At 47.7% G+C, this 14,510-nt stretch overlaps 1 protein-coding gene across 2 annotated transcripts; it reads right to left on the minus strand.

The window, feature by feature from the left end:
- Positions 1-1,090: 1,090 nt before the first annotated feature.
- On the minus strand, positions 1,091-5,192 carry Fezf1 (FEZ family zinc finger 1). Of its 2 annotated transcripts, XM_045160980.1 has the most exons (5): positions 5,089-5,192; positions 3,294-4,176; positions 2,865-2,999; positions 2,540-2,672; positions 1,091-2,133 (listed from the first exon to the last, which is right to left on the minus strand). In XM_045160980.1, exons 2-5 carry the CDS (start codon positions 4,092-4,094, stop codon positions 1,769-1,771), a joined length of 1,434 nt encoding a protein of 477 aa, XP_045016915.1. In that variant the 5' UTR covers positions 4,095-4,176; positions 5,089-5,192; the 3' UTR covers positions 1,091-1,768. The 2 variants fall into 2 exon arrangements, with proteins under 2 accessions (XP_045016915.1, XP_004658643.1); XM_004658586.2 differs by lacking the exon at positions 5,089-5,192 and having other exon boundaries at positions 3,294-4,212.
- Positions 5,193-14,510: the final 9,318 nt, after the last annotated feature.

Below are 14,510 nucleotides of genomic sequence, written 5' to 3' on the forward strand. Positions count from 1 at the left end.
TGGGCCAGGCAAGACAGAGAAAAGTGAGGCTCACTGACACCCTGCATCTCTCCTTGGGGCTGGTGAGTCTGCCCAGCTGCAGGCGCACAAGAATAAAATATTTGTTTGGTTATTTTTTGTTGTTTTTTTTTTTTTTTTGGTTTTTTTTTTTTTAGAACTTGAGCTGGTGGTATGGATCTGAGGTGGATTCCTGCAGCCCACAGCCCAGGCTGTGGGGGTTCCTGTGACAAAGGAGGACCCCAGACACACCCACAGGGCATGGGAGGGTGGCGGGGCAGTGGCCATAAGACTGTGACTTCTGCTGCCTGCTCCCAGCAGCCCCACTCCCTGGATGTGGCCAGTTCCAGCGGGACTACTGTGCTAGCCTGTGAGTTTGTCTGGCAGTTTCTGCTGAGCAGCTAATAGTATAACAACCCGGCTTTGATAAATCTGAACTAATTACCCCTCTTAATTAAAGTCTTTAGCAGTTGTTTCACTGTTTTGGCATGAAAACAGGGGAGGCTTGCAGTTGGAAAACACCAGAGCCCGTGCTCACAGCGGAGCTGCTGATTATCACTTGACGCATTTCAAGGACCTGGCACCCACCACAGCTTGGTTTTCATCCACGTTTCCTCCTTGAATGGAAAGTATGGTCGTCTGTAAACATGTATACACATACAGAAACACAGAGCTCTCCTTGCCAGCTTTGTACAAGTCAGAATGTGCCTTCTGGATGGGAAGACTACTTTCTACCCATATTATTATAATATGTTAGTGGGAATATGTAAAGTAGAGACACTGGATATTCCATTCTCACTTTATGTCTTACAAGTCTAACAAGACCCAAGACAAGTTATATTTCTGTTAGGCTAATGCCCATCTTCTTTCAGCTCAACCAAGTTTGCTAACCTCGCTGTAAGCATGTGGAAAGACCATTTGTATTTAGTAGTCAGATCAAATCATTAAGTATTACTAATCCAGGGTTGAACTTTTTTGTTTTTTTTTTGTTTTGTTTTGTTCTTGGTGGGGGTGCATTGGAGGATCAGGACCAGGATCTTCAGCTGAATCATACAAACAGCCATAAAGTTTGTTGATTAAATAAGCATGTTCCAAGTGTTTATTTCCAACAGTCAATAATAAATCAACTTCCACGTGCAGGAATCAAAACCAAATTTCATTCATAATGAACCACCCTTATCTAATGTGTGGGCGCACAGGTGTGCAACGTGCCTTTATAGGCACACACATCTGTGTGTGTGTGTGTGTGTGTGTGTGTGTGTGTGTGTGTGTGTGTGTAACATACACACAGGGTTTTGTTGCTTCGGTGGAGAGGAAAATAATAAACGATCAGCAGGCATCTGGAGACAGCAGAACCAACACAATGGACATATATACAATAATAAAATTAAAATGGTGCAGCATTCCCCGGTAGAATAATACAGATTTCAATAAATACAGCAGAAATTTGTTTAAAAAACAAAACAAAACAAGCATCATCTCTCCACCTGAGATGAAAGGTCTTTTCAAATTAAAAAATAAAATAAACCCTCCAAATTTCTCATAATTGTTAGTGCCTATATAGAATATAATACACAAAACCATTTAGCATGTGCATGCAAGAGGCTAAAGGTTGAGGAATGCAGAGGCTTCTGGTCTGCCCTAAGGTAGGGGCCCAACATGCCCTGGGTTCATCAGAGGAGCTTGGGTCAGGAGGTCCAGGTCTAGTCTGCCTGCCTCCGTGATAGTGGGGGTGGGGGGCTGACTGGGTTTGGGAAAACCTTGGCCTCTATCACTGGTGGCCTTGGTGGAGGCCAGGCTGCAGAGGCCCAGGGGGCGGTAGCGGGGGCGGCAGGGGCGGCAGAGTTGCTGGTGGTGGAGGCTGCGGAAGTGGGGGCGGCGGGTCACTACTGCCCGGCTCCCCCGGGGGTGTGCGGGTCAGCCCCAGGCTGCTGTCGTGCAGTTTGCGGACGTGTTTCTTGAGGTCAAAGTTCCTGCAAAATCCCTTGCCACAAGTGGGGCAGGTGAAAGGCTTCTTGTCGTTGTGGGTGTGCATGTGGAAGGTGAGGTTGTAAACCTGGTGGAAAGCCTTGTTGCAGATATTGCACTTGAACTGCTTCTCCCCGCTGTGGGTCAACTTGTGGTTTTTGTAATTCCCTGAAACAGACAAATGACTGTCAGAAAGAGCTTGAAGGGGAGGTAGAGGAGCACCTAAGGAGGGCTGCTCCAACCCAGGAGATGCAGGGTGACGGTTCCCATAAATGTATTTTTTTTAACATGAACATTGAATTCGTTTTCTTTTATTTATTAACACACACACACACAAAAAAAAAAAACAACGAAAACAGACGGCTGAAAAGAAGTATTCCTTTGGTATGCGATCTGTGGCCCTTCTCTAACAGTGATCGTATTTGGTGGTAGGGAGGGAGAACAACTTAAACCGCAGGTAACTTGGTTGCACTTTAAAGGTCATTTTCTCAGATAAGATACCCCCTCCCCACCTGAGATTCAGAATGACTTTCCTAAGACCTGCACCAGAGGAAAGATCTCCTGGTCCCAATACCTTTTTGATGAAATCCTTTGCCACAGAATTCACACACGAAGGGCTTGTACCCTGCGTGGATTCGCGTGTGCGTGTTTAAGGTAGAACTCCTGTTGAATGCTTTGCCGCACTGGCTGCACTTGTGAGGCTTCTCCTAAGCAGGGGGAGAGAAGGCAGAGACATTAAGGGAGTTTGCTGTGACTACTTTGTGGAGTCCCGTTCGCAGCACAGAACAACTCCAAGGCCTGGCTCTCCTCAAACAAATCTGCGACTTTAGGTGAGACCCTATCGACCATGTTCGTCCATTCCGCAGTCTGCCAGATGACACCGCGGCAGAGGAACCCACCTGCGTGTGGATGATCTTGTGCCGGCAAAGGGTGCTGGCTTGCCGGAACCCTTTCCCACACACTTTGCAAACGAAGGGCCTGGCTCCTGTGTGCACCGGCATGTGACGGGTTAAGTTATAGTGAGCGTTAAAGACCTTGAAATTAAGCACACGTAAAACAGGTTAGCCAAAGAAACAATTTGAAATCAAGGTGGACAGAAAGGAGGGAAGTGTGACAAGTAGATATAATTACCTCCCCAAACTAATGAAAAGGAAAGATGGATGGATGGAAGAAAGGGTGAAAGGAAGGAACAGGAAAAGGAAAGGGGGATGAAAGAAAGAGACGAAGGAAGGAAGGGAGGGTGGAAAGATGAATGGAAGGAAGGATGGAAGGAAGGGAGAAAAGAAGGGAGGGAAAGTTAGGACGGGATCTTCCTTTTTAGTACTTGCCTTTCCGCATACTTCGCAGGTGAAAACTTTGGGTTTAGCATTAGGAGAGCCGCGACTGAAATCCGAGGCTTTGAAGGCGATTTTTTCCGACAAAAGCTGGGCACTTTCTTTCATGTAGTGCTGCAGCTGAGCCTGGGACAGGTCTTTGAAAGCTACCCCGGAAGGGTACTTCTCCACCGCCGGAACCACCAGTTTATTCCTTTCGGCTAAATATGTTTTGGGCTGCGGGTGCAAAGGGGAGCTGAGAAAGTAGGAGGCCACGGGGTGGATGTTCACGCCGGCGGCGGGGTGGCACGGGCCGTCCCCTCGGTTCAGGTAGCATAGGGCGCCCATGGCGTGGAACGAGGAGTGGTTGACCACGCGCGGCCTCACCAGCTTGTACTGCTGCAGTGGCAGCGCGTCGCGGGCCAGGTCGCCCTTGAGGCTCAGCGCGCAGTTGAGCAGGTCGCCGCAGCTGAACGCGGGCGCCGCGGGCGCCACGGCCGGCACCGTCGGGGCCTCCACCGCCGTCTTGCGCGGCTCCGAGCCCGTCACTCCGGCTTTGGCGCTCGGGTCGTAGGCCACCGGCACGAAGGGGATCATGCAGGGGATCGACGAGTTGAGATGCAGAGAGTGCTTGGGGTCCCCCTTAGGCACGGCGCCCTGCAGGAAGTGGGGGACCGGCAGGGCCTTGGGTTCAGGGGTGCGCGCCATGATGCGCTCGATGGAGAAAGCCAGGGGCTTGGATGCGCTCATCACGTTGCCCCGGGCTGGGGCAGTCGCTAGCATTTTAGAGGTCGCGTTGTGGCAGCTACTGTCCATGTCTGAGTCGCCAGCGTCCGTCTGCCGGCCGGGGCTCGGTGGCAGCGATCGGTCGTTGCCGGGTCCCCGGCTTGTCACAGACCTGCCGAGAGGACAGGCGCCGTCACCACCAGCAGCCTCCTCCTTGTCCTCCTCCCCAGCATCACAAGCCGAACCTGCCTGCCCAGCCCAATGGACTCCTGCCAGCCCATCGCAGAGTTCTTGGCGCACCAATGACTCGGGGACAATCACTACTTATTTCTATCAATAGAAAGTGTTGTGTCAATAACGCAGCCAAGATCTCGCCAATCGTTAACTTCCAAGAGGAGAAGGTAAACTAGATAATTGCTCAATTCGCTTCCAACAGTCAACAGGAAAACTTTTTTTTTTCTCCCTCTGTAGTCTCTGACTACTTCTCATTGGCGAGCGAGCTGCCCCCGCCCAGAAGAGGCGGGGGCGCCGCCGCTGCCGCCCGCGCACCCCTTCCCCCGCCCCGCCCCTCCCCCTCGCTGCCTCTGTCTTTTTAATTCTCAATCTGTTTAACCAGGCTTTAGAGGCCAAGCAAATCTGAGATCAATTTTGTCGTTTAGCTCTAAGTGACATCATCTAAAATCATTGTGCAAGCGGCTAAATATGGAAACAGAATCTAAGTCAGGGGCAAATGCCAGGCTATATTTATCAAACGCCAAGCTCCAGAAAGCCTTGACCAGGAAGCCTAGGACAGTAAAATCCAGGCTTTCCTGGCTTGGTTCAGTTCGGTCCAAACCCCGCCGGGCAGTCTTCCCCTACTTTCTTTCTCCAGGGCTAGCATCGGCGGTCAGTCCCCTCCCCCACTGCCACCGTCCCGAATCGCGGAGTCACCTCAGCCCGAACCGAGTCTGGACCGCGTGGAAGACGCCAGCAGGTAACTGGCCTCCCCAAACGCCCCTGAGAATTAAAGCCTTGGGAGGCTTGTTAATGTGTTTGTGGTTTTGTAAAGGCGATGCCAGCGACAATGGTCCTGGGAAAGACTCACTGTCGTCCACAAAGTTGAGGAGTTGCGAGGAGTAAGCGTTGTCACACCACGAGACACCTTGACTCGGATCCGACCCCACCTGCGTACACACAAACGCACGCAAGCGCGCTTCCACGAGTTTCCATTGCGAGCCCTGAAAAAAAATAATGTTTTTTTTTCCCCCCCTTTAAAGAACCTGCGGTCCGCGCTCTCTCAAAACACAGTATTTTAAATACCGGGAAGGGAAATAGAATTGATCGTTCCCGCACCCTGGCGGCTGGTGTCCGCGGGCTTCGCAGCAGCGGTGCGGGCGACAGTCAGGTTGTCTGCGCGCAGCGGTGCGGCAAGCAAAGCGAACTGCGGGCACGGGAGTCGTGGCCACAGCTACAGTTGTGTCCCCCACCCCCGCCCATAAACAGTGCTTGGACACCAAGCCCCAGCAACACCCCCACCCCTCCGGGTGAACTCCTGGTGTGGAGCCTGGACCCAAACTCTAGCCAAGGAGCGGTCAGAGCTGCCGGCAGGTTCTGGGAAGACGCAGGAGGCTGCGGGCTCCCGCCGCTTGGGCCCGAGCGCGCGGAGGGCAGCTGCGCGCACCTTCCTGGGCCCAGGCTATGGCCAGCCAGCGGTCGGTCGCGAGGAGCGGGGCTAGGAGTTCTTGGGGGATTCCAGGTAGTTGGAATACTCCGCGGTTCTGCAGCCGGCGCCCGGAAGCCAAGGCGGAGAGCAGAGCTGCGAGTCTAGGGCGGTAAGTCACCTCCCGCGCGCGAGGCACCACGATCCGCCTCAAGAGTTAACTCTGCGTGGGTGAGTGTGGGACCCGCGCCGGTATCTGGCGCAAAGTGGTGTGTTGCCTTTTTGTGAGCGCTGTGGAAAGGGTCCTCAGTGGGGGGTGTTTGAAGGCGTGTTGGTACCCCTAGGACTGTTGAGACCCTGAACAATTTCACCCAAAGACGCAGAGGTGGATCTCAAGTAGAGGAAATGATTACCACCCCTCAACCCCCCCACCCCCGGCAGCCCCTTCTCCATACCCTATTTCCAGCCCATGCCAATCCAGGGACCCAGGCATCTCAGCCCCACTCTGCTTTTTCCTAAGCCAGTTCAGCCCTTGTCACAGGTTTGAGAGCAGAGAGTTTGGACTGGGGATGTGAGCTTTTGAGTCCGGACAAGGAGGCCCCGCAGCTGGGTCGGGGATGGAGAAATACTTGGCTGAAAACTGGGGGAGGGGAAGTCTTATTAGAAGTTGTAGGAGGAAAGAGGCCAGATAGAGGAAAGGTCTGGCTGGATGCTCTGGGCCTGGGAGTGTCTTCTTTCAGATCTAGTGGAAAGGCAGGTGCAGCCGAGAAGGGCAGGAGTGGAGGGAAAAAGCATCGAGCGAGGAAGGAGTACCCACAGAACCCCTATTTTGTGGCCTAGGTTTCCCTAAACTGGGTAATTGCTTTCCTTTTGCTCTTGGGGCCTCAGAACCTGTCTTCTTTGCCCTGCTTAGACAAAGAGCGAGGGGAGGACGGGTTTTGCTAGAGGAAAGGCGGGTGAGAGTGTCCTTGTCCCACGACAGATGGGTAGAGGTTAAGACTTTAATTGCTGCCTTTTGGGGCGGATCAGGTTCCCTTCCCTACCTGCCACTTCCCCAACAGTGAAAAATCCCCCTTTTGCTGCACTCCTCCACCGCAGGGACAGGTTTAAAGGAAAAACAAAAGAAACTAAGCAAAGAACAACAACAAAAATAACTGGCAAAGAAGCAAGGAACAGGTCGGAGACTGAAAGCTATGGAGCGCCCAGCTGACTTGTACCTGCCATCTTGACCGAATGCCGCCACCAGTTTGTTTTACGTTTGTCGCGTGTTCCTCCCTCATCTCATCTCCTCCCCCTCCCCTCTTCCTAACGACAAAAAAAAAAAAAAAAAAAAAAAAGCCGTCTTTGTTTGACCTCGGTAAATTTCTTCTTCAGTGGACACTAAATTTACAAAAGGGGAAAATGTAACCCAAAGGGTAAACATGTTTTATGTAGTTAACATTTCAGCAGTTTGGTTTTCACTGGTCTTTTCGGGGATTTGCCTTTTTGGCAAGTCTTGGGGAGTGTCATTTGAGTATCACAAATATGGCACCAGTTATGCCTTTCCTTTGAGATAGCTCTGATCTTGCTAATCCTGAAGACTGAAGATGTGTTTTTTTCAAATCCAAGCTGAGGTGTGCCAATATTTGTTGATGTTTGCCATTCACTATGCAGCCAACGAATGTGCTAACTTTTCATAATCTTCCTAGAAAGTTAAGAACTGTCTTAAAATGCAAAATGTACTTAGGAAGACCTTCTGCTTTATTGTCAAATATATACAGTTTGTTTTATTTCTAAATACTTGAAAATAACAGTGAAAGTAATGTCAGCATATTTGGCAAACTTAGAAGCTCCTAAAATGGTTCAACTCTTCATATTGTTTGATTGAATTTAAAAAAGAATGAGAGAGCATTACTCATGTGTTGATAGCAAAATAGAAACTCTGTTATAGATTGTATTTTTTTGAAGAATTCTAAAATATTCCTGCTCCCCACCTTTGTTTTCTGTCCTTATAATGATGAAATACGCCTCCGCTTCCCAACCTTGCAAAGGCAGTAGGTATTTGCTCTTCCACATCAACTCCTGCTGCAAGTTGAAATTTAAGTGTGACTTTTCCTGCATTAGCTATCCAAAGCCAGAGCCATCCTTTCATTTAAACACCAATAGACAACAAATTTGGTTCAACCCTTCTGGAAACATAAGAGTGAAAAAGTCTTCCTTCATAGTGACTGGGCATTTTCTTTTTCCTGTAACATCATTTAGCTTGATCTCAGTGCTTCCTAAGTGTGCCCTGATGTTACTCAAGAACTTGCACAATTTCCTCGGGCTTTTTCCTTAGCCCCTACTGTAAGCAAAGTAGTTTCTGGTCAACATTATGATAATCTGAACTAAAAGGTAACATATGAGAGTGACAGATTACTAAATATGGTATAATCTCCAATCATTTTCTTATAAAATCACAAAATATGGTTGTGTTTAAGTTAAAAAGAACTTGAAAACATTGAAACACTCTAAGTACATTGTTGTCACTGGTCACAGTTTTAGGGTTTTCAGCTTGTGACATCCACCCCTTCACCAAAAAAAAAAAAAAAACCATTGGCTTTCCTTGTTAGCTGCAATGGTTGAATAAGAAGCAGATGTATTATTATTATTGTCATTATTATTATTATTCGAATACCCCCAGATATTTTTGCACACCCATACTGTCCCCTGTTTAGTGAATAGCACAAAAGAAGAAACAAAGTCTGTTTCTACAAGAGAAAAGACATTCTTAAATTCCTTTACAGTCTTTCTCTGGGCTTTTGTTGTTCTCTTTGGTATGTGATGGAGGCAAGCCGGTGGTGAAATATCATGAAAATTGGTAGAACCTTTTTAAATACTTGAAGTTAGTTGCTGAATACACTGTGGGAACTAACTGTCCGGCACCTTAAAAAAACAAACAAACAAACAAAAAAAAAACATACGACCAAAAAGTTCAAATTTAAAACTAATAATTGTCGTGCATTGATTTGGTAGCTAACAAAGAATTCTTGCTAATTTTGTATAGCCAGTGAAGGAGAGTATCACAGGATAGAAAAAGTATGGGAACTCACCAGCCCTCCTTTACTGGGGGAGGGGTTAGGAGATTGCCCTGTTGTGGCTATAACTTAGTTGTTACTTTATTTTCACATTAGGATTTTGTTTAAACTCGGTGAAACTATTTCTGTCACGACAGCATTTGCCTAATAATTTGAAAAGTGAAGACGTGAGTTGGAGCAGCTGGAGTTGTCGGTGCGGTGGCTGGCGGTACAGTGACCCTTGGCTTGGGCTGGTTGCTGTCTAGTCCTGTACTAACGCTGGGATTTCTCTCACCACCCCGCAGGCCTGTCAGGTGTGTCTTTCCGGACTGCGAGGCTACGACTCGGGGCTGGACTTGGTAGAAAAAAGTTTATGAACAAGAAGCCCAATTTTCCCAGTCTTTTCTCTGAGCCGTTTAGAAGCTAAGCAATATACCCAGCAAGGTTTGCCTGGGGTTTGCCGCGGTGTGGTTCAAAGTTGGGAGAGGAACACTTAAACGAGAACATTCCAAATGCAGTATTTGTTTCCTGCTGACAATCATCTACAATGACAGAAAAAACTGGTCAGTTCAATTGCTGATGGGCATTTTGCAGTAACTCCAAGACAATTTTTAAGAAGTCATTTTGTAGTCACAATAAAAGCATATTAAACACAGAGCACGACTCTTTCATCATACTGCCCAGGACGTTTGAAAAACTACCGACGTGTCATTTTCAAAGTTTCATTCTTAAATAATCCCATGAAATGAAAGTCGATGATAGAAATTGAAATAATAAAGAATGAGATGGGAAAAACAGAGAAGCAATAAAACTGAATCAAAATATTTCAGTTGGATATCTGGAGGAGCCTTTGGGAAGTCATTTACCTCCTGGACTCCAGTTGCCGGCATCCATCCTTTACCGCGGGACCCGGAACCATCCCCGGCCCTGGCCGCCTAGGGGGACCGGAATCCCGGCTGCTGGAGAAGGGGCAGGGGCGCCCCACCTCAGTCACGATGATTCCTTTGCCAGAGCAAAGCCATTTACTAGAAAGTGCCACAGAATAGCTGAAAACTCCCTGGTCAGTCGGGCTCCCTCGATTCTTACTAACATCCCAAATCGGTCCAACCGTTCAAATGGTATTTTCCAAGGCAGAGGACCGCCGTGCTCAGTGTAACCGTTTTGGATGCCCAGGCTGGGGCTCCGGAGTCTGGACCGCTACCGCGCCCCGAACTCGCCCGCGGCAGGCTGCTCGGTGCTCGCCCGGCTCCCAGGTCGGCAGAGAGGCTGTGGCCAATGCGGTCGGGTCTTGGGCAGGTCACGGGGCCTGCGGCCCCTCGCGGGCGGGCCCAGCCGGGCCGCTCCCTTCCCCCTCCGCACGCTCGAGGGTCCTGGGCCCGGCTCCTTCTCTACAAGCTGGAGGAGGGCTGGGAGGTTTCAAAGTTTCGGGAGGGGGCGCCGGATCCGGTGTGAAACACCAAGTAACAGATGGCGGAGAGCTGCTGGTTTGAAAAGTTTTTTTTGAACAGAGACTTCACTAATAGCTTGGCGGGCTTAGGGAGTTACGAAAGGGGCATTTCGTGTAGACATCAGGTGAAAGGAACCAGGCCTTGGCGGTATGTCACGTTTCAGAAAGGACGAGAGCATCTTTGTATTAGTTTTACCTGGCACAGTCTTAAACTAATTTCAGAGGACGTGTGTGTGTGTTCGCCCAGAATCCTTTTTGAAACCTTTTCGTAGTAGGTATGGCCTTGTTCCAGGGAAAGGAATAGATTTTTTCCCAAGTAGATTTCTTGTAGAGCTCCTGGGCTCCTTACTTTGCTGGCTTCTGGCTTCAATCAGTCCTTCCCATCCCTGAACTGACCATGTCCAACCCCGGGCCTCCTCCAGCCGAGTGAGACATCGCTCGGCCACCTCCCGCAGACCCCCACAGACGCCAGCTTGCAGGGAACCTCAGGCCTTCCTGCTCACCTCCCCCACCCTCCCGTCCTCTTGGAGTGGAGCTCTTTGCTTTCCCCATTTCCCACTATTAGGCCTGTCCATTCCACAGCCATGTGCGTGGTAAATGAGTTCAACGCTAACATCCACGATGAGACAATCCCAAGAGGAACCAGCCTTGGCCCGTCATGAAAGGATCTTATAATGTTTCAAATACTAATTTAAACTATTTTTTTTTTTCTTGCACTGTGTTGCACTTCAGCGGCTGAGGTGGGAGAATGGCTGCGAATTTAGGGACAGCCTGGGCTACAGAGTTCTGCGATATCCTGTCTCAAAAAAGTAAAGAAAAAGAAATTAAAGTATTGCCTACTTGCCTGAACTTATTTGGAAGTTATTTTCGTTTATTCTCACCACCACCGCCTCCTTCACTTAACACTTCCTCCTTTACTCACGTTATATTAGTTCTGTGAATTTCACTGGGTTTGTGCTCCCCGAGGATGAGGGTCCCGGAAACAAGGTGAAGCACAGGCGCCTGCGCGGGGCCGACTGATGCTGGAACCTTAGGGAACTGCATCCACAGGCCCGCAGTGACCTCAGGAGCTGGCGGGCTGACGTCAACAAGCCTGGTTCCCCGCGCCTGGGCCAGGGCCAGGGCCACAGCCTCTGGCCCCTGAAGGATGGCTGGGTGGAGTGTTGGAAGGGGAATTGCGTCTAGAGTTGGGGAAAAACAAGCTGAACCAAGAACGGAACAAGGCTGTGAAGCTTTCAAAGATTGAATGGGGTCGGCTCCTGTTGCTTTTGAAGGCGGAGGAGGGAGGGTCTCCTCTACCTAACCCTGTGATTCACAGCTTCTCAGAAATTTACATAATACAAGGGCGTAGATGTAAACCTAAAGGACAAAAATAATAATTCAACAGCGCATATTCCATTTTCGCACCAGAGACCTGGATCGGTTCCCGGTGCTGGCACACTAGCAGCTTCTTGGAGGTTTTTTACTCACAACGGATAGTATCTGAACTTTCACACTGCTGTTGAAAGGAGAAGGACAGAGAGGAAGAGAAGGAGGAATTGCCATTGATGGGACTGATTTAGTTTTCTGAGTCACTACAAAATAGGATATTTGGAATATTTTTATAGGGGGAGGGAGGGAGAGAGGGAAGGGGGAGAGAATGGGCACATCAGGGCCTCTAGCTGCTGTAAAATGTACTCCAGAAACATGTGCCACCCCGTGCATCTGGCTTACGTGGGTCATGGGGAATTGAACCTGGGTCTTTAGGCTTCACAGGGAAGCGCCTTAGCCGCTTAGCCATTTCTCCAGCCCTGTAAGAGTTTTTAAGAATTAAAAGAATATACTGTGTACAAAGGGTGGAAAGCACAGATGATAATTGGGGTCCTTCACTTTCTACAGGATACCGTCTCTTTAACTTGGCTATGTTTTATCTTCAGCAAAGTAGTTACCCTTCAATACTAATAGAAAAATTGCATTTTATTGTTTCCCTAAGTGAAGGCTTCTACTTCTATAAAGAGAGAGCCTGCTGCCATCAGGGCTTCAACTTAACCACTCAAATACTGGGTGGAGAAGTGAACTTGGCAGGTACAAAAACGCCTGATTGCTGCAGAAGTCTTTTAAAGCTCATCCCCTCATCCCCCCCCCCCCCTTCTGCACTGGATTTGGATGCCGCTAGTTACTGAAATCCTGTGTCTCCAGCAGCATTTTAAATGATTCCCTGTAGAACACCAGGCAAGGGGAAGTCAGGGCTGGGATTGTGGAACCCCCAGTATCGCTGCATTTTAGCCAACAGGGGCCTGTTCTGTGCCCTTGAAGTGTGTCTGGGGTCCACAGTCACTTTGAAAACCCAAGGGTACAACCTGGGGTGGGTGTTGTGCCCTGACCTCTCTCTTCCTTTAGAGGTGGTCTTTCAAACTGAGAAGGGTTTTCTTCTCCCTCTTCTGACCTCTGTATTTTATTATCATTCTTTCATCTGAAAGATCCATTCTCTAACAACCCCTCCAATGCATGAGTGGTTCTTGGTTGTTATTTTTAATTATTTTCTAGAGGTATTAAAAAGTATATGTATAAATTTTATTTGAAGAAAATGTCCATGTTTTTAACCCTAGACAATCTATTTCATCCATACCTCATTTTATTTGCTAAAGGTTAAAAGTTTTTCTTCTTTCTATCACCTCTGTTTGTTTAAATGAAGACAAGCTTTCCTTATTTTTAAGAAGTTCCTCATAAACACCCACAACACTAGTTTGTCCTGAACATTTGAGCTCCCCCCACCACCACCCCCCGCATTAACAAACACCTTTGACCAGGTCCCCTAACCTGCCAAAGGCCACACAGCAAGTGGACTCTGGGTTCAGAAACAGAAAGGGATAATCCCTCTTTAAACTCATTCTTTTTCTTTGTGTAAAATGAAGATAAATCAAAGCCCCCTTTATTTCTAGGAGACATTGAGATTTAAGAGAGATTTTAAAGTAAAATGACTGTATATGAAGAAGTATCAACTGGTTTAAAAGCGAGAAACTCTTCCAAAATGTTCAGTCACTGGACGTAAAAATAACACTTGGATTCAATGATAGATTTTAGCTTAAATATATGAAAGTGTTAAAGTAGATATAGGAATCAAATTTATAAAGGACTTTCCTTGTCCTTGTGCCTGCTCTCCCATATTCAGTCCTGTATTCCCTGAGGAACACTTTTCCCTCCATAAATTCAGGAATTAACCTTCACAAAAGCCTTTAAAAATATCCCAGTTTGATAACAGCAGATTTCATTTCTTAAGAAACAGTTAATGCATTTCTAAAATTAATCAACTTTCTATAGCTATCCTAATTTGTGAAAGAACACACCTAGTTGTCACACAGTGTAACAAAACCTGTTGTGTTTGAACAGATGACAATGAACGAGCTTCTTCAATACAATAATTTTGAACCATCTTTTAAAAAGTATTACCAGGCTATCCAGCCAGGAGGACCTCATAAAAGCTCTACACTCACACAATGGAATCCATCACCTGGCCTTTCCCCTCTCACTTCACTTTTTGAGACCCAGTCCTGCCAGGTTCTGACCTCTTATTATGTGGTCCTCTTTAATGGAACTTTTAATACTTTCCTACCACAATCTCCTTCCAAAGATACAGTTATAGCAATGTTAAGGTAATGCCCCAAAGAAGAAACTTCAGCATTTAATCAAACTTCCATTCAATCACAAGAGAAAATGTAGGGCAAAGGGAGAGAGGCAATGCTAAAAAACAAACCAGAATTGATTTGAGCAGAAAATAAAATAATTTGATACACCACTTTTATTTTTTATATAGGGAGGTATTGCTGTCACTTCTGTATAAGGGGTTTATAAACAAACACAGGCCAAGTGGCAGGGGGAATAACTCTTTTATCTGAGGGTTTTGAAAATTATATCTTCACTTGAAAGAACTTTCCTCTTCTCCCTTGCGAGAATCATTGATCTAAGGGGAACAGTGTGGATGGAAATTAGAGACAAGTCTGGAATGTTTATTTTTGTCCCCCTCATGTTATGCGCAAGTAAATACATCAAAACAAAAATCTTTACTGGTACTTTACAGTGTATAGAAAACGTCATGGGATTCAGTTCCTATGAAGGTCCAGGTTGGTTTCTTTCACAGGATTCACCAGTGAGGAAGAGTCCTCAAATATAAAACATCCACAGTCCCAACCCAGGGCGGGGCTTCATGTCCTCTTCTGTAGCAAATGTGCTCTTTCTGTCTCTGCATGGCTACTGTGTGTCCATGCCCCAGCTCCACAAGGGCACTGATGTTTTGGGTTATCTGCAGTGTGCCCTCTGGCCTGTAGTGCAGGGATCCAGGATGTTCGCTGGCATCCTAGAAGTGTTTGCACTTCAGCAACTAGGGTAGGGCTTTATGCTTGCTCACC

This window comes from Jaculus jaculus, chromosome 10 (genome assembly GCF_020740685.1).
Source record: "Jaculus jaculus isolate mJacJac1 chromosome 10, mJacJac1.mat.Y.cur, whole genome shotgun sequence".
Classification (NCBI taxonomy): Eukaryota; Metazoa; Chordata; class Mammalia; order Rodentia; family Dipodidae; genus Jaculus; species Jaculus jaculus.

Coding starts and splice junctions, on each gene's coding strand:
- Fezf1 (XM_045160980.1), bottom strand. CDS start 4,094: ATGGACAGTAGCTGCCACAACGCGACCTCTAAAATGCTAGCGACTGCC. Junction 2,673..2,864: donor ACAAGATCATCCACACGCAG/GTGGGTTCCTCT, acceptor CCCCCTGCTTAG/GAGAAGCCTCACAAGTGCAG. Junction 2,134..2,539: donor CAAAGGATTTCATCAAAAAG/GTATTGGGACCA, acceptor TGTCTGTTTCAG/GGAATTACAAAAACCACAAG.